General features: G+C 35.0%; 1 protein-coding gene across 2 annotated transcripts in view; it reads right to left on the bottom strand.

Annotated features, from left to right (window-relative positions):
• Positions 1–23,185, bottom strand: part of LOC138709124 (ABC transporter G family member 20-like) — a 226,789-nt gene that overhangs the window by 38,427 nt on the left and 165,177 nt on the right. For both annotated transcript variants that reach the window (XM_069839660.1, XM_069839661.1), the window contains 5 exons: positions 17,692–17,822; positions 17,304–17,508; positions 10,580–10,757; positions 5,382–5,497; positions 1,464–1,534 (listed from right to left, as the gene is read on the bottom strand). In XM_069839660.1, the coding sequence (XP_069695761.1) occupies positions 1,464–1,534; positions 5,382–5,497; positions 10,580–10,757; positions 17,304–17,508; positions 17,692–17,822 (701 nt within the window). The remainder of the gene's footprint in view (positions 1–1,463; positions 1,535–5,381; positions 5,498–10,579; positions 10,758–17,303; positions 17,509–17,691; positions 17,823–23,185) is intronic.

The raw sequence follows: 23,185 nt of genomic DNA, 5'->3' as shown, positions 1-23,185 counted from the left end.
CGTTCCACTCATCCTTCATCATATAAATCTGTTTTAGGTTTGTGACAATTGTTCTGTTAGGTAACCCAGTAAGAATATGTGAGAGATTGTCCACTTGTTTGAGAGATTCAGTTATTGACAACTGTGGTAATTCTAAAATGGTGATGGTTTCAGAAATAACTGAAAAGTTATGGTTAGGTAATCATATTATTTCGTACGGACAAATCCTAGAGACTGATTGCGTTGTCTGGAGCTTGACAGATCCTATGGCACGAGTGTTGTGAGTTGACTGTACGTACTTGATGCATCGCGCGGCAGTAAACAAACGTAACGCTACTCCCTTCAACACGGCCTAAACTTTAGGACTCTACAGTATACATAATTCCCAGATAAATTGACTTGTAGGGTACTAACTATGGACACAGTCCGGCAATTAATTCGATAGAAATCGCCGTGTATTAGAAGATATTTACTTACTTACAAATGACTTTTAAGGAACCCGCAGGTTTATTGCCGCCCTCACATAAGCCCGCCATCGGTCTCTATCCTGTACAAGATTAATCCACTCTCTACCATCATATCTCACCTCCCTCAAACAAATGTTAATATTATCCTCCCATCTACGTCTCGACCTCCCAAAAAGGTATTTTAGCCCTCCAGTCTCCCAACTAACACTCTAAGTTATATGCATTTCTGGATTCGCCCATACGTGCTACATGCCCAGCCCATCTCAAACATCTGGATATAATGTTCCTAATTATGTCAAGTGAAGAATACAATGCGTGCAGTTCTGCGTTGTGTAACTTTCTCCATTCTCCTATAACTTCATCCCTCTTAGCCCAAAATATTTTCCTTAGAACCTTATTCTCAAACACCCTTAATCTCTGTTCCTCTCTCGAAGTGAGAGTCCAAGTTTCACAACCATACAGAACAACCGGTAATATAACTGTTTTATAAATTCTAACTTTCAGATTTTTTGACAGCAGACTATAGATGACAAAAGCTTCTCAACCAAATAATAACAGACATTTCCCATATTTATTCTGCGTTTAATTTCCTCCCGAGTATCATTTATATCCCGAGTATTTGTTACTGTTGCTCCAAGATATTTGAATTTTTCCACTCTGCGAAGGATAAATTTCCAATTTTTATATTTCCATGCCGAAAATCACTTTTTCTATATAGGTTAAGGGATGCTAGAAATGAATTTCCGTGAATATTTAAAAGTAAATGCTTCGTTCTTTTACGTCGTACTTCATAGTGAAATATATATATAGGCCACCTTACCCAATTATTTCCTGGCTTAGTTGCCTCTTGAGTGATGCCTTTATTGGTGTCACTTATGAGGTTCCAAACAGTCTTCGGACTGCTGATTAAACATACATACGGATACAACCATTTTATCATCCCAGCAAATGGATCATACTGTTCTTAAATCACTTGTCATTATATTGTCTTACAATCTTATTTGTGACACTACTTACGTAAGAATGACACCAGGTGCGGCAAAGTTTATGAAGTCCAAGTAGTCTCCACCATACACTGGCTCAAGGAACTGAAGAGAAAAGGAAGTAAAATAGTAACATTCTATCGTCTTATTAATCAAGTTGCTTTGTGGTCAGCTTTGTTTACATGCATAATATGTGAATAAAAATTGAAAGTCATTGTTTTATTACAGTTCTCAAAATCATGACATATTTGCTATATTATGTATATAGTATATGTATGTGGCTATACATATATATATATATATATATATATATATATATATATACAGCGTGAACCGTAAGGGATTATTCTTTGAGATATTTCAAACAAAAAAGTTTAACACAATTGAAGTGTTCAGAACCATAGTGGGCCAAGCGCCATTTACTAAAACTGTAGGAAACAAGGGTTAAAATGAAGTTATTAACATAATTCAATGGAAACGTATAGCAAGTACCGTAATATAAAGTATGCACATTAAAACTAAATGATACGTCAATCTTCATTAAACTATGGTATTCACTTAACTTTAACTCTTGCTTTCTCCGTTTTTAATAAATGGCGCTTGGCCCACTATAGCACTATTGCTCGTTTTTGCTTGCTTTTCGAGGTATATGAAACATTTCATGGCATGTTTTGAGAATGCCATTGATTTAATTCCCAACATGTTAAGTCAATTTAAGAGAGCAGTGTATTAAGATAAATAATTATTGAAATAATTTTAGTTTTGCCCTTCAAGTGTGCAGAAATTTGATCTGAACAAATGTAACTTTTCGTTCTGAAAATGAATTTTAAAATGTTACATTTGTTCGGGTCAAATTTCTGCACATTTAGAAGACAAAACTAAAAATCCTTTGAAGCTTGTATTATCATAAAATGGACTCTCTGAAATGGACCCAGCATATCACGAATTAAATCAGTGGCTTTTCCAAAACAAGCTATGAAATATTTTACATAAAACAATTTTTATCTCGGAAAGAAAGCAAAAGCGAACAAAATTGTATTAAACTTTTTCATTTGAAATATCTCAAAGAATAACCTTCTGAAATTAATGGCATTACTTACGGTTCATTCTTTATAAATACAGAGTAATTCAGAACTTATGTTACAGAAGAATGTGATAGATAGAGGCTACTAAATCAAGCATTTTTCATTAAGCAATATTTGTCCTATTTCGCATTGGTACGGCGCTACATTTATGTCAGTGTTGTGACCTTTTACCATGTTGTGATTGTTTGTCGTTGCTATGCGTCAGTCCGTTTTTTAGGTACATTCATTGAAAGCTCAGTAACCAGGGTCTGCATTAAAAAATGGAGTGTTACACCTGAGAAAACTAGCCGAAATGAATTTGGCTCTTACAACAAAGCACAGTGATATCCCAGTTAGAAAGTTGTGTGTTGTTCACTGATAAAGATGCTTTCACATGGGATGGTATTTTAACACACACAATCAGCACATTTGGGAACAAATAAATCCATATTCCATTGCAGTTAGGCCTCATCAGGTGCGATTTAGTGTCAATGTGTGGTGTGGCATCATTAACGACACACTACTCGGTGCACATGTCATTGTCAATGCCCGTATTACTGAAAGAGGCACTGCTTGCAGTACGCGCCAGGACATGGTTCCAGCATGACGGAGCTCCTGCGCAATTTAGCCTTGCGGCGGAGCAACATTTGGTGACGGATTAGTTATCAAGTCCCCTCCATGACCAGCAAGATCGCCAGATTTTAATTGGCTTGACTTCTTGTGACGACATCTGAAGACCCTAGTGTACGCCACACCTTTAGACCATTTCGATGATATTCTTCCATGGATTGTCGTCGTCTGTAACACAATACGTACTACACCTGGCATATTTGAACTGTTGCGGCAGTCAATGTTTCAACGATGCCATTATTGTTTACAAGAAAGAGGGCGTCAGTTCGGAGCTCTTCTATAATGTGCAAGTTCTCAAGCGTCATTCTGTTGTTTTTATTGAAAGCTCAATCATCAGAGAGTCCAGCCACTGGCCCTTGCATGAATGATTGCCTACCAGTCACAACACTGAAACAAGTGTAACGCCGTACCTGTAAGAGATAGGACACACATTACTTAACGAATATCTACGATATTCTTCTGTAACATAAGTTCTGAATCACTCTGTATATATGATGAACAGGATTGGAGCCCGGACTTGTATGTAAAACGAATATTATGTGTAACAATCTGTAACAATTTGTGTGGCGAATTGGTTTTCTTCGGCAATTATGTCTTCGTCACTGTCTCTACATTAATTTGTTCTGCATATAATTTATTTCCGTTTAAAAATACAGTATATGATGTTCATATTCTAATATTTGCCCATTATAAAACTTAGATTTATTGAAGAGACTACATTGTGCTTTATGACATTCACGTTAGTATTTGATGGCTGCGAGAACTTGTTAATTGAAGGGTTCAGAACCATAGTGGGCCAAGCGCCATTTACTAAAACCGTAGAAAACAAGGGTTAAAATGATGTTATTACCATAATTCAATGGAAACATATAGCAAGTAATATAATGTATACACATTAAAACTAAATGATATGTCAATCTTCATTAAACTATGGTATTCACTTAACTTTAACCCTTGCTTTCTCCGTTTTTAATAAAAAGCGCTTGGCACACTATGGCTCTGAACCCTTCAGTTTAATTTTTTCTCGTTTCTATAACATGTACTGGTAACGTCTTTTAACGCTGAAAAACGTTTTCATCATGTAAAATATTTTTCATCATACAATAATTTTTATTGACGATAATCTCAAAATGACCTTCATTACAGACTACAGTTACAAATAATGAGTTAAATTGACATGATCGATGTACAAGCACTGTCCTATTATACTTACTTACTTACTGGCTTTTAAGAAACCCGGAGGTTCATTGCCGCCCTCACATAAGCCCGCCATTGGTCCCTATCCTGAGCAAAATTAATCCATTCTCTATCATCATATCCCACCTCCCTTAAATCCATTTTAATATTATTATATTAAACCATTATAACCATTATTAATTGTACAGGGTTGTTTCCGATCTCTGATAACGAATTTGAATGACATCATGTGCGTCAGGAGTCACGCGACAGCTGAACTGTGGCGCGAGGTGACAGACCAGTAGTGAGTGATCTCATAGTCAGAGCGCACGGCGACTCACAGCAGAAATTCCTAAGATAATCGAGTCTTTTTGGGAGGGGTACATTACGACCCTTTCCAATGTCAAGTACAGTTAAGTGAAAATAAAAGATGCCTGCAATAAACGAGGTTTCGTTATTTCCAAGAAAGGCATCTTCTGTGTGCTTAATAAGATTGGTAAAGCTCGAATGGAATTAATTTGTATCTTGTCGTGGGGTGCGGCGACTTGTGACCGGTGGGGGGGGGGGTGGATTTGCTCGCTTTTTCCACTCTGGAATTAATCCCATCCGAGCTTTGCCAGTCTTATTCCTCTCTTGGAAATAACCAAAACACGTTTCTTCCAGGCTCCCATGACTTTCACGTAACTCTATTTGGCATCGGAAAGGGTTGTTATGTATCCCTCCTAAAAAGCTCGATTTTCTTGGCTATTGCTACTGTGATACACCGTGCACTCTGATAATGAAATTACTCACTACTGGTCTGTCACCTCACGCCGCAATTCAGCTATCGGTGTGATTCCTGACGGACATGACATCATTCAAATTCGTTATCAGTGATCGGAAACAACCCTGTAATTGCATATTTACAGTGCATGCACATATAAATCACTTTTTTTGCGTATTTTCTTTTGTTTGAAATTACTGAAATTACAATTTTTGAATATAAACTGTAAACATTTTTCCAAAATTAGAGATGAGAAAAGTTATTTTCATTTGAGTGGACAGTGAACGCTATTTCACAAAATGTAAAAGTGCATACTTACGCGTACAGGAATCTCCGCCAATCTAGTACTAAGATTACAGTCTGTCAATAACTGTTTTGCAAAATCTATATATGATGTATATAAGTGACGTCTCAGAAGGTATCCAATCTGCTGATCTGTAAAAAAAAAAAAACACTAAATGAGATACGAGGTCACAATAATGTACTTCAGTTAAATCTATTTTTAATACGAGTTGCGTTTGAAAAGTTCGTAGCCTGGCGCATAGGGGGGCATCGAAATTGGTATCAACAACAGAGTAACAACAATGCCGCCATTGTTAGCGGCCATTTTACATTAATTCAAGCACGAAAAATCATAATTTCCTGTTGACTATGGTACATTTTGTGTAGTTAAATTTTTAAGTTAATGTGCCGAACAGATAGGCAAAAATGGAAAATATCGAGCTTGGTGCTGTTACTAAATATTCCGTAAAGAAAGGGAACGAGTCCAATAGAAGTTAAATCAGACATGGATGGCTACACTGGGGGAATCCACTCCAATGTTTTCTACTGTGAAAAAATGAGCGACTCTATTTAAACATGGTGAAAGAGACCGAGTGTGGACTTCCAAGAGTATGGACTTCAAGAAATAGCAGCAAGTGACGAAATCATAGAAATAACCACGATGCAGCACTGAATGACCGTTGACTTAAAGTGTGGGAAATTAGAGAGTTTATGCGTATTTCAACTGAACTGGTTCGCCACATCCTACAAGAAAACATTCTGATGGGGACAGATAAAAAAGTTAAATATCTTCTTTCACCGTGTTAATAATGTCAAAAGAAGTGCTGTAACAAATTTTGGTCACTCGACCGCAATTACGAGGGCAGTAAAAAAATAAGTTCGCCAGGGGCCGTTAATAGACAGAAAAAAACAATTAAATTGGAAACATTTATTGGAACAGACACAGCAATTGTTGAGCTATTTTTCAATATATTCCCAATCGGAACTGAGTCATTTGTCATATTATGGGATCGAAAGAGAAGTGCAGACGGTTGTAAAACGCTGGTTCCGATCCCAGGCGGCAGACTCCTACGACACAAAAATTGATCCCATGGTATGACAAAAATATCTCAGTCCCAATGGGGAATATGTTGACAAATAGCGCAACAATTGCTGTATCTGTTTCAATAAATTTTTCCATGCAATTGCGCTTTTTTGTGTAAACGGCCCCTGGGAAAATCACATTCTAGACGGCCTCGTAATTGTGGTCGAGCACTTATTTTGACATTATTAACATGGTGGAAGAAAACAATTTAGCTATTTTTATCTGCTCCCATCAGAATGTTTGCTTGTTAGTCAATGTCTTGGACATATCCACGATCTCCGCGAGGTGAGTTCCGCGTTTGTTAAAACCGGAACAAAAATACGTCCGTTGTCAAATTTAGAGAAATTGTCTGGCTCGATTCGAGAAAATTACGCCCGATTTTTTGAAGTGGTTTGTGACCACTAATGAAGCTGGAGCCACTATTACATACAGCACTAGAGACAAAACAGCAGTCGAAACAATGGAAGAACAGTGATTGATACTTAAAATAAGATGAAATTCATAATACAGCCAGCTGCAGAAGCGTTCGCATATATAAATGGGGGTCCAAAACTGCTATAGAGGATTTCACATTAAGAAAAAAGCATTGAATATATGGAGGCTGTTCCCATAATCTATTTATAAATGTTTTCTTGAGAATTAGTAATTAATTAGATCCTTTTAATGATTGAAACACAATTTCATTGAGAACTAGAGCGATTTCATGTGTTAAAATTATGTTACACTTCTTAAATTACCATATATTTAATTTACGAATAACGGGGTAACAGCTAGAATAGCCTTCCGCTCTCTTGCCAAACATATCCACTGTGGACTTGAATAGACAAGTAGCGGCGGTACAGTTGAGGCCAAGATTTCACACTGTTAAAATAAGTATAACATTGTCTGAGATGTTTAGAAATATATGTATACTGCATGTAATATGCTATAATTAGACCTCGGATTTTAGACTAAATGCCCATTTTTTTTCTGCAGGAATAAACTAACACTGCTTCAAGTTCAAGTTTCATACAAAATATTAACATTTGGTATGGGCTTTATGGTGCGTAAAATAATTATTTCCCCATTATGAGTTATTTTAACATTTTAGAGTAGAAAAATACCTATTTCTGTTTTGCTAATGTTTTTTTTCATGTAGCAGTAGTAGCCTTTATTAAAAATAAATATGTACAACTATCAGCCATTTGATATTTGTTTTGGAGGACTGATTCGGGACTCTCAGAATGAGAGTGTTGAGGTGTGTTAAAAATGGAAGAACCCCGAGAAAAACTCCGCGCGCCTGCTTTGTTCACACAAATTTCTTCCTGGCTCACTCAAATGGAATCGAACCCGGGTCGCTACGTTGTAAGGTAGAGAGGCTAAAGGCTGATCCACAATAAACCTAGAACGGAAACAAAGAGAACGAGAACGGAAATATTGTTAAAATAAATGTATTTAATATTTCCGTTCTCGTTGTCGTTTCCGTTCCCGGTTTATTGTGAACCAGCCTTAACCAGTTCGACACGGACGAGATATTTTTAGTGTAGCAATGAAAAAGGAAGTTCTGGCTCAAAGACATTGTAATAATTTGGTTGTAGGAATGAAAAAATTTCCGGAAAGTAACAGTTTTTTTTAGCACTTGAGCGAGCAGTAGGAATACTAAAGAACAGTGTCGCTTGGAAAGATAGAACCATTTTATAAGCGCAAAACTAACAAAAGGTAAAGTCTCACAACAGAAAATTTAGTCTTATATTATGATCATTGATCATTATGTCCTGCAAAGCCAATTATGAATAATGTGTTACCGTAATAAGAAATTAATTAGTTTAATTGTAATATTGAGACGTATGTATCAGCAGCCATACAGAGTAATGCGGTCAATGGATTTATTAATAATAAGTTGCTTATTCATAATTTAAGACGTAATAAAATGAAGTTCCTAACCACAATAATGTTTACTTCTTTATCACTGTATAGCCTGATTCTTAATATTCACTAATTATTTGTATCGTTATAGTTATTGTAGTAGGAGTGGTTAAAAACATTTAGGTGCCTAAAATCGTATTTCCAGCTGCCTGAAATTATATTTTTAAGTACCTAAACTGTATTTTAATGTCTATTTGTTATTGTTTTAAAACCTAGTTCAGGTATTCAAAAATTGGTTAATGGCCAAAATATCCAAAGTTTAATTGTAATGTATATAAAATATTTATTTACTTAATTATTCGAATGACAGGTACATAGATAACTTATCTTTGACCTAAACACAACCTCAAGATTAAAACAATTGTAATTATATAAAATATAATGTAGATTTTTTTCAGAAATCATTATGGCATTAATAGGTTTTTTCAATCATTTGGATTCGTCATGCCTATTTTGTGCGATAGACTGTACGTGTTGGGAAGAGAGTGAGACAGAGATATTATACCTCACTCTTTCTTCTAACCGAGGCACCTTGCGGCAACAGTGTACTATGCAAGGCCCATAAGATCAATGCCTTTTTTTCTTAATGTGGAATCCTCTACATAAACATACAAATATAGAAATAAATACTTTAAGGCAGTGATCGGCAGAATCAGTGGTCTGTGACGTCATCCCTCAGAGCAATCCTGCTCTCTTTTAAGAATATCGGCATCCAGAGCTCTGAGGGCGAAGAACAGCTGATAAGCTTCAATACTGAACTTTACAGTGACGACCTATAGGCCTACATTTAATTTCGTGCATATGATTATTTTATACAATTTTGCTCGTTTTTGTTTCCTTTTCGAGACAAAATGATATTTATGTGTAACATTCCTTAGCGTATTTTGGGAAAGCCATTGATTTAATTCCAATATGCTCAGTCGGTTTAAGAGAGCAGTGTATTATGATAACAAATGATAGAATAGTACATTATGCAACGAGCCTATAATGATAGTAATTAAGACGCGAGGATGTTTATGAAACGAGCGCAAGCGAGTTTCATAATTTCCATACGAGCGTCTTAATTACATTATAGGCAAGTTTCATGCAACTTTTTATGCTCGACCATATTTCTAACTTGAAATTATTCATAAGTAATCATTTTATTCTTATGTGACTGGGGAGCGAACTGACCTTGTGCAATCTCGTAAATTGTGAGATGTGCGCAGACGCGAAAGTATTGATTTTATCCGAGCAACGAATGTCGACGACCTTGATATAACCTAGAGAGTAAACTTGATATAACCTTGAAATTGAATTCGACATTGAAAAACGAGATGACAAATTGAATTTATTTGAATATTATTTACAATTAACGCTAATTATTATAGTAACAGAACATAACCTTCTGCGACAGTATTGGATTTCCAGCCTGCGTGACGTTTTGCTAGTTATCTTTCGATTGGATATCCGAGAATAATCGAAAACCTGAACTTTAATGAATAGGTGTACTTTAATGACATGCATTAAAGGACTGCTACCAGGTGTATAATTACTACATTTCGTCATGGTCGAGCATAAATAATTTTAGTTTTGGGCTTTAAACATGTATACATTTTATCCAAAGAAATGTAACTTTTCGTTCAGCAAAAGGAAATTTACAGTGTTATATTTGTTCGGATCAAATTTCTGTACATTTAAAGGAGAAAACTAAAATTCTTTCAATCAATTATTAATCATAATACACCGCTCTCTTAAATTCACTGAGCATATTGGAAATTAAACAAATGGCTTTCACAAAAATCCTATGAAATATTTCATATACAATAATTTTATCTCGATAAGGAAGTAAAAGCGAGCAAAATTGTATTTAACTTGTTTGTTTGAAATATTTCAAAGAATAAGCCCCTGAAATTAATGACATTACATACGGGTCATTCTGTATAGATACAATACAACGTATAGGCTAAATAAAATTATAACTTAACCAATTCCCCTGAATCACTTATTATTATACAACTGTAACAGCTTGCCGCTACGCGATTGCTGTGCTGCTCTTCAGGTGCTCATCTAGTCTGACCTTGCTCCGACGTCACAAATGCACAACCTGCCGACCACTAGACTAAATGATCGACAGACAGTCGTTTGTTCATATTTCCAATTAAAACATATAAAACAGAAGATGAAATAGGATGGTTTCTTTTTTTCCGTTGGAAAATGCACCACAAATGATTTGTATGTTTTGTTAGAGAACATGCTGTACTCACTGGACATGTCCATCTGCACTATGACACTGCTCTCATTAACAGTCAAGTCCGAGGCATAGCGAGCATTTTCTATCCTTTCCTGCAGGCTTTGTGAATAGTTGGGACTGAAGTAGATCGATCCCCAGACATAACCTTTTTCAACAGCTTCCAGAGCTTGGTCTTCATCTTCATAACGTTCCTGTTTGGAAAGTGGCAAATAAAAGTTTTTGGAAACTCAAATTCCTTAGACAAACCGCATAATATATCACTTGGTGCATGCACATCTGCTTTTGACAACACAAAGTAACTCTTCGTGTCTTACAAATACAGTAGTGATCATTGTCCGCCGTTACATTTGATGTTCATGTTCAAACTCGGCCAAGGGCGATAAATTTTTAAATGCGATAAAAATAATTTTTTCCTTATAAAGTTAAATGAAGTTTGTTGATTTGCATAGAACGTAAAAGAATTCTGTTTCTGAATCGGAGGAGTACAGGAAAATTTATCAGCCATTTCTCTCCCATATTAGAATTTAACTCTTAGACTTAAGACACCTACAAGACGTAGGAATCGTTGATCTTTCCATGTGTAAACAGTGTGGGGGAGAAAAAAAGAAAACATCCTCAAATATCCTGTTCCAATTAATTGGAGCCAGGAACAAATGTTTTGGGGAGCTGCTCTTTGGTTCTTGAGAATTCCAAAGATTAAACCAACAAACGTTTGCAGGTTGTCTTTTGATCTCTGTAGAGAGAAATTACAGTAGGCCAAATTATAGGCCTGAGTGCTTTAAACTATTTTAGGTTATACTAAAGGAGAAGGAAAATGTCATGCTCATGTGTAGGCCCTAATGTTGCGTAATATAATAGCCCTCGAGTAACTTCTGTAGAAATCAGTGGAGCACCCACGGGGGAGCTAAAGGAGCTCAAGCTCGCTCCTCCACCAAAGTAAAAAATGAGGAGAAGAGAGAAAGAAGTGGCTTTTAATGCCCTCACGTGTCTGTATCTATTATTGTGGAAAGTGTGTGATGTTTGAAACATTTAGTTTTAAGCAAGTGTATATACGAATGGGCTTTTTACAACATACTCTTAAAAAAACACTAACTTCGGATAATATTCGAAATCCTATAACCTTTAATAATAATAATAATAATAATAATAATAATAATAATAATAATAATAAAGAAATAAATAAAAAAGAGAGACTGAATACATATGAATATAATCACAAACAGGAAAATACATTCCGGTATACAAGTAATAACTTAAAAAAATAATACATATGAATATAATCACACAACTAAAGGAATAGTACAGTAGTATAATCAATATGGGTTGCATTGAAACATTGAGAATTATCTAGATATTAGTGTTAATGGAAAAAATAAAGTAATGACTATATTTAAAATAATAATAATAATAATAATAATAATAATAATAATAATAATAATGATAAATAATTATTCGCAGCGTGTCTGGTAGCTCCAACCATTCCCACCAACCAATCACATCTCAGTGACGCAGTCTGTACTTCTCAAACCATCCACGTTTCACGTAATGATACAGCTATACAGCTTCAATGTTGCTCTCGCGTCGCTGTTATTTCCGACAGCCAGTCACTTTGCAGCTTGGCTACATTTAAACGTACGCGTCTTGTAATTGGTCGCTGATGACCTTATACAGTTCCATTGCTGCCATATTTAATAAACAGCTGTTAATTAATATACTGTCCTGCTCGGCGGAAAGCAGATATGTAGAATGTGCAACAATGCTGGCAGCGTAAGACATAAACAAAGGGGAGGAGCCAAGCCGAAAATAAGAGCGACGCGGCTGTAGAAGCCGTTCCATAGTAGTTCAAGCATGATCTAGTAATTTCGCGCAGGTTATGTAGACGGTAGCACGTGGAAATCTTACGGAGTGGACGCATTTTCGTCGACAGCGCATCCAAAGTCATGCTTCACCCACCGTGGAACGGTTTCTAACACTGATAATAACCTCGCTCCCACTCAAACTATATAGAGTGAGTCATAAGTATGTTTGGAAAACGTTTGAGCGTGCTCCTGGATCAAAAATAAGAACAATTCCTTCATGAAAATTTGACGGAAAATGTTTATTTATTGTTTCTGTTCTTTTTTGTTGTCACAAGTACCTATTTGGAAAATTGTCATTTAACGTTTACAAAAGGTACTCAATGTGTCCCCCTCCATTGTTTCACATGCTTGAGCACGACGTACACACGACTGGCGGGTTCACTCAAACGCCATGTTGTCACCACGGATCAATTGGCATGCATTTTCAACACGTTGAAATAGCTCCTCTGCATCATTCACTGGTGTTGCATAGACGACAGCCTTCAAGTTGCCCCAAAGGTAAAACTCTAATGGGGTGAGGTCGGGTGATGTGGGTGGCCAAGGAACTGGATCAACGCGTCCAATCAAAACAAAAACAATGTACTACTGTCTTGTCACTGTGTTGTTTGTACACAGACACTGGTACAAAATCAAAACAAAAACAATACAATAATATGATCAGATACTTATGAAAACAAAAGTCACTATTAATCCAATAAATAAGCATTTTCCGTCAAATTTTCATATAAGGAATTGGTCTTATTTTTGATCCAGGAGCACGCTCACGTGTTTTCCATACTTATGACTCACTCTGTATTTCTAGATGCGCCACTGGCTGAAATCGTTATTTAATTACTCATTCGATATATAGAATAAATTAAATAAACGAAGAGAGAAAGTCTCTCATTGATTTACCGGTATTGATCTATAGCAAAACTGAAGAAGTAATACAGGTTAAAGATTCATCAGGATTGTGTAATAAATCTACGAGTACGTTATCTTCATGCCAAGCTCCTACCAAATCTTTTAGTTCCCTGAATAACTTAAATCGCAATAATTGTCTTATTAGTTTGCCTAAGTGCTGCTTTGTATATTTCTTATTTTATCATGCAGAAATCATTAATTCGAAATTTTATGTATGTTATTCTATAATAAATAAAGTCGAACAAACTCAGCAAGTCAAATCACTTCTTGTATCAAATGCAATCAAGATCATATTTATTTTTTTCTCTTGTTAGAATACTCGTCACTGTATTATTTCCATCAACACGTCGTCGTCATCATCATAATCTTCCTCATCCTCACCCTAACATTCTTATTATCACCATGAATTTCTCTAGAACATATTGTACACGGACAACTTACGAACTATCTCGACGAACACAAACTCCTCGATGACTATCAATCGGGTTTTAGGCATGGACACAGCACTACTACAGCCCTACTTAAAGTGACCGAGGACATCCGTGAAGCTATGGATAGGGGTGAAGTAACGGCACTAACTCTTCTCGATTTCAGCAATGCCTTTGGTTCTGTTGATATCGACTTGCTTCTTGCAAAGATGAAAACTTTGCACCTATCAGACAATACCTTGAGCTGGATGGACTCCTACCTACGGGACCGCCAACAGTGTGTTTCACTTGATAATCAATTCTCCCAATGGCAATACACAAAGGCGGGAGTGCCGCAGGGCTCCGTATTAGGACCACTACTTTTCTCTATCTACATTAATGACGTATCAAAGAACTTACAGTATTGCCGATATCACCTCTATGCCGACGACCTACAACTTTATATACATTCCAGACCCAATACGATCAATGAATCGATTGACAAGTTAAATTGTGACCTAGCCACTGTCTCCACTTGGGCGGCCAATTTCGGACTCGCACTTAACCCAAGTAAGACTCAAGCCATAATTATTGGACATAAGCGTGTAGTTAACTCCCTTAATAACAGTAATCTTTCAGTTGTTACCCTTAACAACACGCTAATCCCTTATTCATCTGTCGTAAAAAATCTTGGCTTCTTTTTTGATAATAATCTAAGTTGGAATTTTCAAGTTAAAGAAACGATAAAGAAAATCTGTTCCTCCTTTCACTCTTTGAGTCGCTTGAGAAACTTCTTGCCCCAGCAACTAAAACTTACCCTAGTACAAACCCTAGTAATGCCGCACTTCGATTATTGTGACGTTTTGTTAAGTGATCTAAGTTCTGAACTGTCAGTCAAGTTACAGCGAGCTCAGAATATGTGCATCAGATACGTGTGCAACATCCGACGATATGATCACATATCACCGTCCTTCGCAAGTCTCTCGTGGCTCCGACTTAAAGAACGCAGAACTTTACACTCTTTGTCTTTACTCTTTCGAATTCTGCACACCTCAACACCAAATTACCTTTCGTCTCGTTTCTCTTATCTATACTCTAACCACGACGTAAATACCAGATCACTTATCTGTGGCACGCTAAATATACCTCTTCATAGAACATCTTGTTATTCCTCATCTTTTACAATATCCACCTCGCGTCAATGGAATTCCTTGTCACAAAGTATTAGGGGCTGCAAGACAACAAACACCTTTAAGAACAGCTTAAAAGATAACCTTATTAGCATTTCACTCCAATCATACTGATTTAAAATATTACTGACTACACTGTTGCTTTTTTTCTTTAGACATCATCCTGATTGTGCTGCATTTTCAAAATTGTCTCATAATAATCTCTTTCTATTATCTAATATAATTTGAAATATATTAACATTCTATGTATTTTAGTTTAATTCTGCTACCCAGTTTATTTCAGTGTTTAATTAATAGTTCATAGTATTTTGTTGTTTAATTCGTAAATAACTCTTGTATACATGTAACTCTCATCTAAATCAAATTGTTGAATTCTTTGTAAGTTCATGCATATGTATATACACTTTTTGCTGGTTGTGTGGAAGAGAAGGCCTTACGGCCTTAACTCTGCCAGCTAAAATAAATCATTATTATTATTATTATTATTATTATTATTATTATTATTAAATATAAGTTAATACAAAATCTCTAATGGCAAAATCTCATTACATTAATATTATTCTCATTGTGTCAATATAATTTAGATTTGTATTTTGCCCCCTATAATATAGTTCTGGTAAACTACTATTAAATTAATGTTCATCATTTAACCAACTAGCTATCTCAATAATTATAATTCTTTACATGTTACATATAGACTGAATTGAATTACATTAGCTCATAAATTATTACTTTTTCGTATAGGCTTTATCTCAAATTAAATAAACATGTACTAGTCGTTAAAATTTAACTGAAGAATATTGCTGGAGAATCTTTAGTGTATTGTAAATATTCAAAATTTAAATACGCGTGTCACTATTGTATTGATTAAGATTGGTTGAGTGGAAGAGAAAGCCTTATGGCAGTGATGTTAAACCAAGTACATTTTTCTGACCTTGATATCGTGCGCGGGTATCAAGCGCTAAGTATGGAAAGAGGAAGGATTATGTATATGAATAAGCAGCCTATTGGATTAAGAAAACAGTGGTGCACAAACTTCAAAAGGAACGTGAAATTTTATGTCGTTATTTTTATATGAATTTTTTCTGTTTGATATCATCTACATTGTCTCTAAACCAAAAGTATTAACACCAATTTCTTAATATTGCAGTTGCGTTTAAACGTTAATAACATGATAAAGAGTTAAGAAGAATATTCACATAAATTCCATAGTAGTACAACTATACTGTACTAAGTGAATGAAATGCATCATTCATAAAGAAAGTGATATCCCCCCCCCCCAAAAAAAAAGAAGAAAAAAAAAAAAAAGAGATTGAGTATGACATGATCAGTTGGAATTGATGGTATCTTCAGCCTTACAAAAGTAACCAACAAATTAATCAAAACAATATTATAGTACAAAGCAAAGTTACCTACGTGCTGTATATGTTTTAACTGTAACTAATATTACATAACAAAACTCTTATCGGATTATGCTTATCGGATGATATTAGCGCGCAACTTCCTATCAGAATATTAAATTATTTTCCAGAAATTTGCTGAAGCCATAGAGCTGACGTTTTTACAACATATGGGCACATATTTTTTATTTATGATGTACAATAGTTGCTTTGTTAATTCATTTCCTTAAAAAATTTCAATACACTATCTTCAGTAATACGTATTTACGATATATTAGATTTACAAAAACATTGTTTCTGTACCTGTAAGGCACAAAATAAATATCTGAAAATTTCACTTTGCTATAAAAAATTGAGAAAATATTCCTTTCGAATAAAAAAAGCAAACTTGTGAAAAATGAGCATTAAAATTAAAACTTAAATCCTTATAATGCACTTATACTTCTCAGACAAATCTAAAAATTAACATGTATATAATTTTGATAAGTTCTCTTCCCTTTATCCATTGAATCAGTGCTGGCCATCCCTGTATATAGCTCGACCAAGCAGTATATACTACCTCTTTCGTCTGTCTCTTTCCTTTCCGCTGTAAAGCGCTCAGCCTCTCCTGAGCTCTAAAGCGCGCGCTTGCGCGTATTGGCTCAGTTGACATGACTGCCTTATGGGCTTAACTCTGCCAGCGAAAATAGAACATTCTATTATCCTTCATGAATTTAGACCTACGAGTGTGTGGTCTGTTCGATTTCTCATTGAGTTTTGTCTCTCTTAATATCTAAGTATTTATTTTTATAAATATTGTAATTATTTGTGCATATTTTTTTCCCGTTCCAGAGTATTTGTGGAATACAGTAAGAACTAAACAAGATTCTTTGCCTAACAAAATCAAGAACATAGTTATAAATTATTAACGTTCATGTAATTAGTTCTTTGTTGCGCTGACTCAATTAGATTCCTATTATTTATTGCTGTAACACTCACCATGACTATTTTGTGTAATCGAAGTGACTCTAAGTACCGACAGCTGAGAAGATTGTATTCACAGCCATTTGTTGGCATGCAGTTTGTCGTGAAGTTCATCTCGTCGTTCACGTAGGCCATATGCAGATATTTTGGGTCGCGACCAATCGTCAAGCAGAACAAGATCATCTGAACCACTGGCAGCAGAGTGATGAACATCATTATCCTACAAACATTCACAACATTCTTTACATCAGGTAGACGTTTTTGTTTACTGTTGACAATCTTAGTCTGGGTTTGAAAGAATTGAAAAGTATTGAAGAAACTCGATCAAAATTTATTTGTTCCTCTTTTTCTCAACATTTCAAAATGTTGTATGCATTATGAGAAAGTGTAAAATGATACTCACGGGACATTCCTCCACATCCACAGGAAATCCTTCCAAACGGCAGCCTTCATTCTGTGCGGAGACAGACACAGAATGTAGTCCATCATGCTCCACTTCTCACCCTTTTCTGGTGGTAAATCAGACATTTCGGCCTGGAATTCATAGAATAACATAAATGGGTATATCAGCTTACTGTTGTCTTGAGAAATCGTACTGTACATAATGCAGCAAGAATACATCCGTCCTACATTTCATTACAATTGCCTTCGAGACGGAATGTTCGTATTACGACCAATGCTTAAAGGATGATGAGGATGATGATGATGATGATGATGATAAATGTAACACCGAATCATCATACTACAATTTATCCTCAACTGGGAATACAACATATTCACTTCAAAAAATGATATTGTCGGAAGATATGTCGTCATGAAATAAAAAAAAAAAAAAATTCTCTAAAGAATTGAACACACACTAAAGAAATGTTTAATATGAGTGGGTGTATAATTTATATTAGTTGTGCGGGATTATCTATAAATTATACGTACTTGCATTCATAAGTTGTTTATCCAGGAAGCGGAAGAACTGGGTATGCTCTGGGTTAATTTGTATAGTGTTCCCTCGATATAAATGAAATACTAATTTATTAAGTTCATTAACGTATTAACCAATAACATGTAGATAATGACAATTTTATTGCCTGTTATGACTTAAAAATCAATGTATTAGCCTATATTTAAAATATCCTTGGTAAAGAGATCTTGGAATTATTTTTAGAAAAAAAATATATATATACAGTAATTTTGACACGTTGGGATATCAGAGAAAGATTCTTTCATGGAAAAATATCTTTGAGTTGGACACGTAATATAACATTGTCAAATAACCTTTCGCAGTTAACATTTCCTTTAAAATGGATGAGAAAGACAGCAAAATCAAAACTATCAAGCTTGACACTTTCAACAGTTCAGAGTTTTTCTCTATTATTAAAGGCATAGCACAGATATCTCTGCGAAAATTTACATAATATGATTTGATTTTAACAAAGCCCAGTGTTGAAATGGAATTACAAGATATCTGCAAATATCGAAAATTAATATAGATTCCAAAAAAGAATACAATATGAATCCTATTAAATACAACTTGTAATTACATGATATATAAATAAAGTTTATAATTACATGTACATGTATACAGACATAAAGTTTACAGCCCAGCAGAACAATATATCTCTGACATAGTCAATTTTGGTCACTTGGCTTTGATTTAAAACATAATCTAATTTAACAAAAGTAGTTATCATGAAAGTTATAATAGATACAGTATTGGTTTTTTTAAGAATGACAAATCGGAAAATTCGATGGCCCTCTGTCATTCTTCGCAGTCTCTTGACTCGAGTAAACACATCTGAGTTACCGCTTCCTTATGTTATGAAACATGAAGCCCATAAAAAAAAAAATATGGTACACACTGACGCGTACGCACACCAAGAATCCTAATCTAGCAAATACGAAACAAATCTATCTTTTACTCTTCAGTATGAGTTTTCTTAAATTAATAATCATACAAAAGAACAATTGTATAATTCTAACGTAAGTTCATAAATGTAATTTATGTAGCCTATAAAGAATTGAGGTATTTTCTGGTGCATTAATTGGAATCAAATTTAATTTCTTTGGATACTAGAAAGTAAACATGCGTTCTACAACAGTGGTACTCACTAGTCTAATAATTATTGAAGAGCCAAAAATGAGTAATGGTTATTTGCCGAGCGCCACAATGCATTCCATAGTATTGAAGCCTAACAAAATACGCGGATTATTATTATTATTATTATTATTATTATTATTATTATTATCATTATTATTATTATTATTATTGCTATTATTAGTTATTTAATATTTCAATAATAATAATAATAATAATAATAATAATAATAATAATAATATATGACTGGTGTTTTTTTGAAGTTTAATGGCAAACTTTGCTACCGTCTGCAAAATCACATCAATACGAGCAGGTTGAATTGTTGTTTTATTTGATCTCTAATCTGTTTTTATTTCGAAAATTTAGAAAATAAAGTGTTACATAGGCCTATAGCTAGAAGGGACTAATTTAACAATCTCCGCATCTGTAAATGGCTTAATTTCTGCTACATGATACGATGCTTTGGTTTTATGTAGAGTGGAATACATTGCTTTCTGTTCAGATACTACAAACATTTTTAACATTTTCAGTTTCTATTCTTGGTTGAGAATGTCTTGGACACTTATCAAAATTTGAATGCACGTTATTGTAATATCTATTAAGATAAACACGTTTGTAACTCATTAATATATCAAGATATAATAAGAACATGAGACATGTCTCTACTAGAGATGAACAAAACTAACTGCCACTCTCGCTCGCTCTGTTCGTTGCACTTGTCTGTCGAGTCTGGTCTCGTAACTCTTGTGCGCTTCGGGTCTCGCTCATCGTTCTCGAAACAGCATTTGGTCGACGTGGAAAGATTTCTTAACTTTGAATAACATACATAATTGAAATAAATAACATTAGAGATTTTTAATTGATACAAAAGGACAAAAGAAAACAGTATCACAGTTATCAAAATGTTCTGGTTCTACTACCAGATATGGTTATATAATTAAAAAAAACTCAAATTTGAATTTCTAAGAAACATAAAATATAGCGTTAAATAAAACGTTTTGTTTTACTTCAGATTATATAGCCTACTTGATCTCAAACATACGAAAAAGGATTTCCTAGTCTTTTAATAAGGGCCTAGTAATTAAATAAAGATTGGGGAACGGATTACTACACTGAAAGGTAGAGATGATGTTTCAAATAGGCTACTTGATTATTATATATATAACAGTTGCCAAACCAGATAAAAATTCAGTCTGGTATGAACAACTGTGAAGATTCAAAGCTGCTTAACGTTCGAGAGTTGATCAATCTCGAAGTCCTGATGTCTTGGAACGTTTGCTTGCAAGCAGTCACCGATAGGCAATACTGTTGTGCGGGTTTTCGGCTTTGCGGGCGCTGTTAGTCTTGCATTCTCGCTCGTTGTTCATCTCTAGTCTCTACTTTTTTTTTTATTTTTAAGAAAACAAATAGCTACGTATCGTAGTTGAAAACCTTCATTGGCAGTAAAGAAGCAGGGTAACCAAAGTTTTCTCCAGTTGCATATTATTACAGAAATTAAAAAAATAATTCTCATAAAAACAATGGCAATCGGATTATTCGTTTAGGGGCCGCAATAAATTTTTTGAGAGCCGCATGCGGCCCGCGAGCTGCGTAATGAGTACCACTACTCTACAAGCTATAACCCAAATATCAATATTTAATCCATATTTTAATATTATAAAAATTGTAAGTAATACTATTAAATCACTGAAAGTATTTCTAGGATATTTTTAACAAAGAGCATATTTTGTTAAGATACATGAAGCAATATCCTTGTGCGCTCTTATCTGAAAACGTTTCTGTGTTAATGTTTTATGTGAAGCATTGTTATGCTTGCTGATGGAAGTTATATTTTATATTAAACATTTTCTTAGGGACTTTCAACACAGAAGTGAGAAAATATAAATAGATACGTGAATATAGGGACAGAGCTGAGTGCAACTTTCTAGTCGTTCTGCGTCTGAGAGTATCAAATCAGAATAATTTATTTGGAATTACGTAGGTTATTATGCAAATCTGGCTTTCAGGTAGAAGCTTCTGGTAAAGTAGGTTTGAATAATTTCAAGGAAAAATTGTTTCGGGGCCGGGTATCGATCCCGGAACCCTTCACTTAGCGCACAATTTAAGTCACACAGAATTTGTGTGCACTCAAAGTTGGGTTCTAGCGTCTTGTCAGCCCATTTGAGTTGTGTGGTTATAAAGGAAAAATTGTGACAGTGTCGTGTATAGTTCCTGGGGTAGCTCAGTCGGTAGAGCATTCGTGCGCTACGCGAAGGGTCCCGGGATCGATACCCGGCCCGGAACAATTTTTCCTTGAAATTATTCATATATAGGTTATGTTACAACGTCATGAATTGTCAGTGAAAAATAACTCACCATAAATTAGGTGGAGAAACTGTAAAAAAAAAATAAGCATATTTAATTGAACTCCAAGCATGTATGCATCAGTCTGTTATTGGTTAGTATATTAGTTATCTTGTTAGACAGTTTCTTATAACTATGTTATAAACAGACTCTGATGAACAGTCATATTTATCATGCATGTCGTAGCGGCCACCATTAGACACCAGAAAATTTCATTTTCCGGATTGTTTATGGAAACTCTGAAACGTTACTATATTGCATTACTAGTATTTACAGTGCTTTTTTTCTGGGCACCTTTTTCTTCTATTTTAATCACTGAATCGAGAAATGTGTTAATAATGATGTTATTAACATGATTTTTTTAAGTTCACGTAGACCTTGAAAGTCTTTAAGCTGGGACGAAAACGAGATTAAAAACGATAAAATGTCTATGTATTAGACAGTAATTATCTCCCCGTCCGCTATAATATAGGCCTACTCTATACAGAGTTGCACCACTTTTTCTTCAGAAGAAAAGCACCGAGTATTTAGGTAAGTTAACTTTACTAACGATGTCAGAATATTCGAAGAAGTCCAAACCTGATCCTAGTTTGTGTTTCCGCCATTTATACGGAAGACGACTAAAAGCAACAGGAAATGATTTCATTTATCATCTTCTTTGGATCAAAATGACAGTGCCCTCCAAACTAGACACCAATCTTCAATGGTATCAGTAGTCTGAATGAAGCCATTCTGAAGCAGATCTCTTCAATTCCTCAACACCGTGTTCACAAGAGTTGTAAGAAGTTGAAAGTAAGCAGCAGTTTGTAGCAACAGAGGTAAGAGAACTTGAATACAGAAATGACAGCAACCATGAAGAATGAATGATTCTGCTCGAACATTTATTGTGGTTAGTGTGAGTTCAACAATGCAATTAGAACAAAGCACAACATTTTATTATTTCCAATCAGACTACTATGGAAAATTCAATTTTCTTTTACATTAACACATACATTTTCAAAATATAATGACTCAAGAATTAATAAAGCACCCTGGGATATTCTTACAACTTTCCTTAGCACCACTCTTTATTTATGGCACAGGGACTCGTTGAATACTTTGTCTAAATCAGATATGCCAAAACCCTGCACATTGTGCAGTCGCGAACATTGTGCAGCGTCTCTGTGCGACGTGCACTTTCTATTCCCCTACCTGGAGGGAGTGAATCGCCTTGGAGGGGAGCGCGACAGGGCTATACAGACTTGCAACAGTATATCAGCTTTTGTTTCAGTAACGCAGTTTCAGTACGGGTGCTGATTTGGCTGTGTCTGTGAATGAGTTATGATAAATAAAGTGAGGAGTTCACAGACAAAGAAGAAGAGAAATAGTTACGAATCATATACATAATTGTTGTAACGTTTTCCTCAGCCAACAATAATTATTTTAAAATGAAAGGCTTTCATCAGCCCATGGTTAGGTAATA

This window comes from Periplaneta americana, chromosome 11 (assembly GCF_040183065.1).
Source record: "Periplaneta americana isolate PAMFEO1 chromosome 11, P.americana_PAMFEO1_priV1, whole genome shotgun sequence".
Taxonomy (NCBI): Eukaryota; Metazoa; Arthropoda; class Insecta; order Blattodea; family Blattidae; genus Periplaneta; species Periplaneta americana.
The sequence above is the reverse complement of the archived record's forward strand: the minus strand, read 5'-3'. Positions and strand labels throughout refer to the sequence as shown.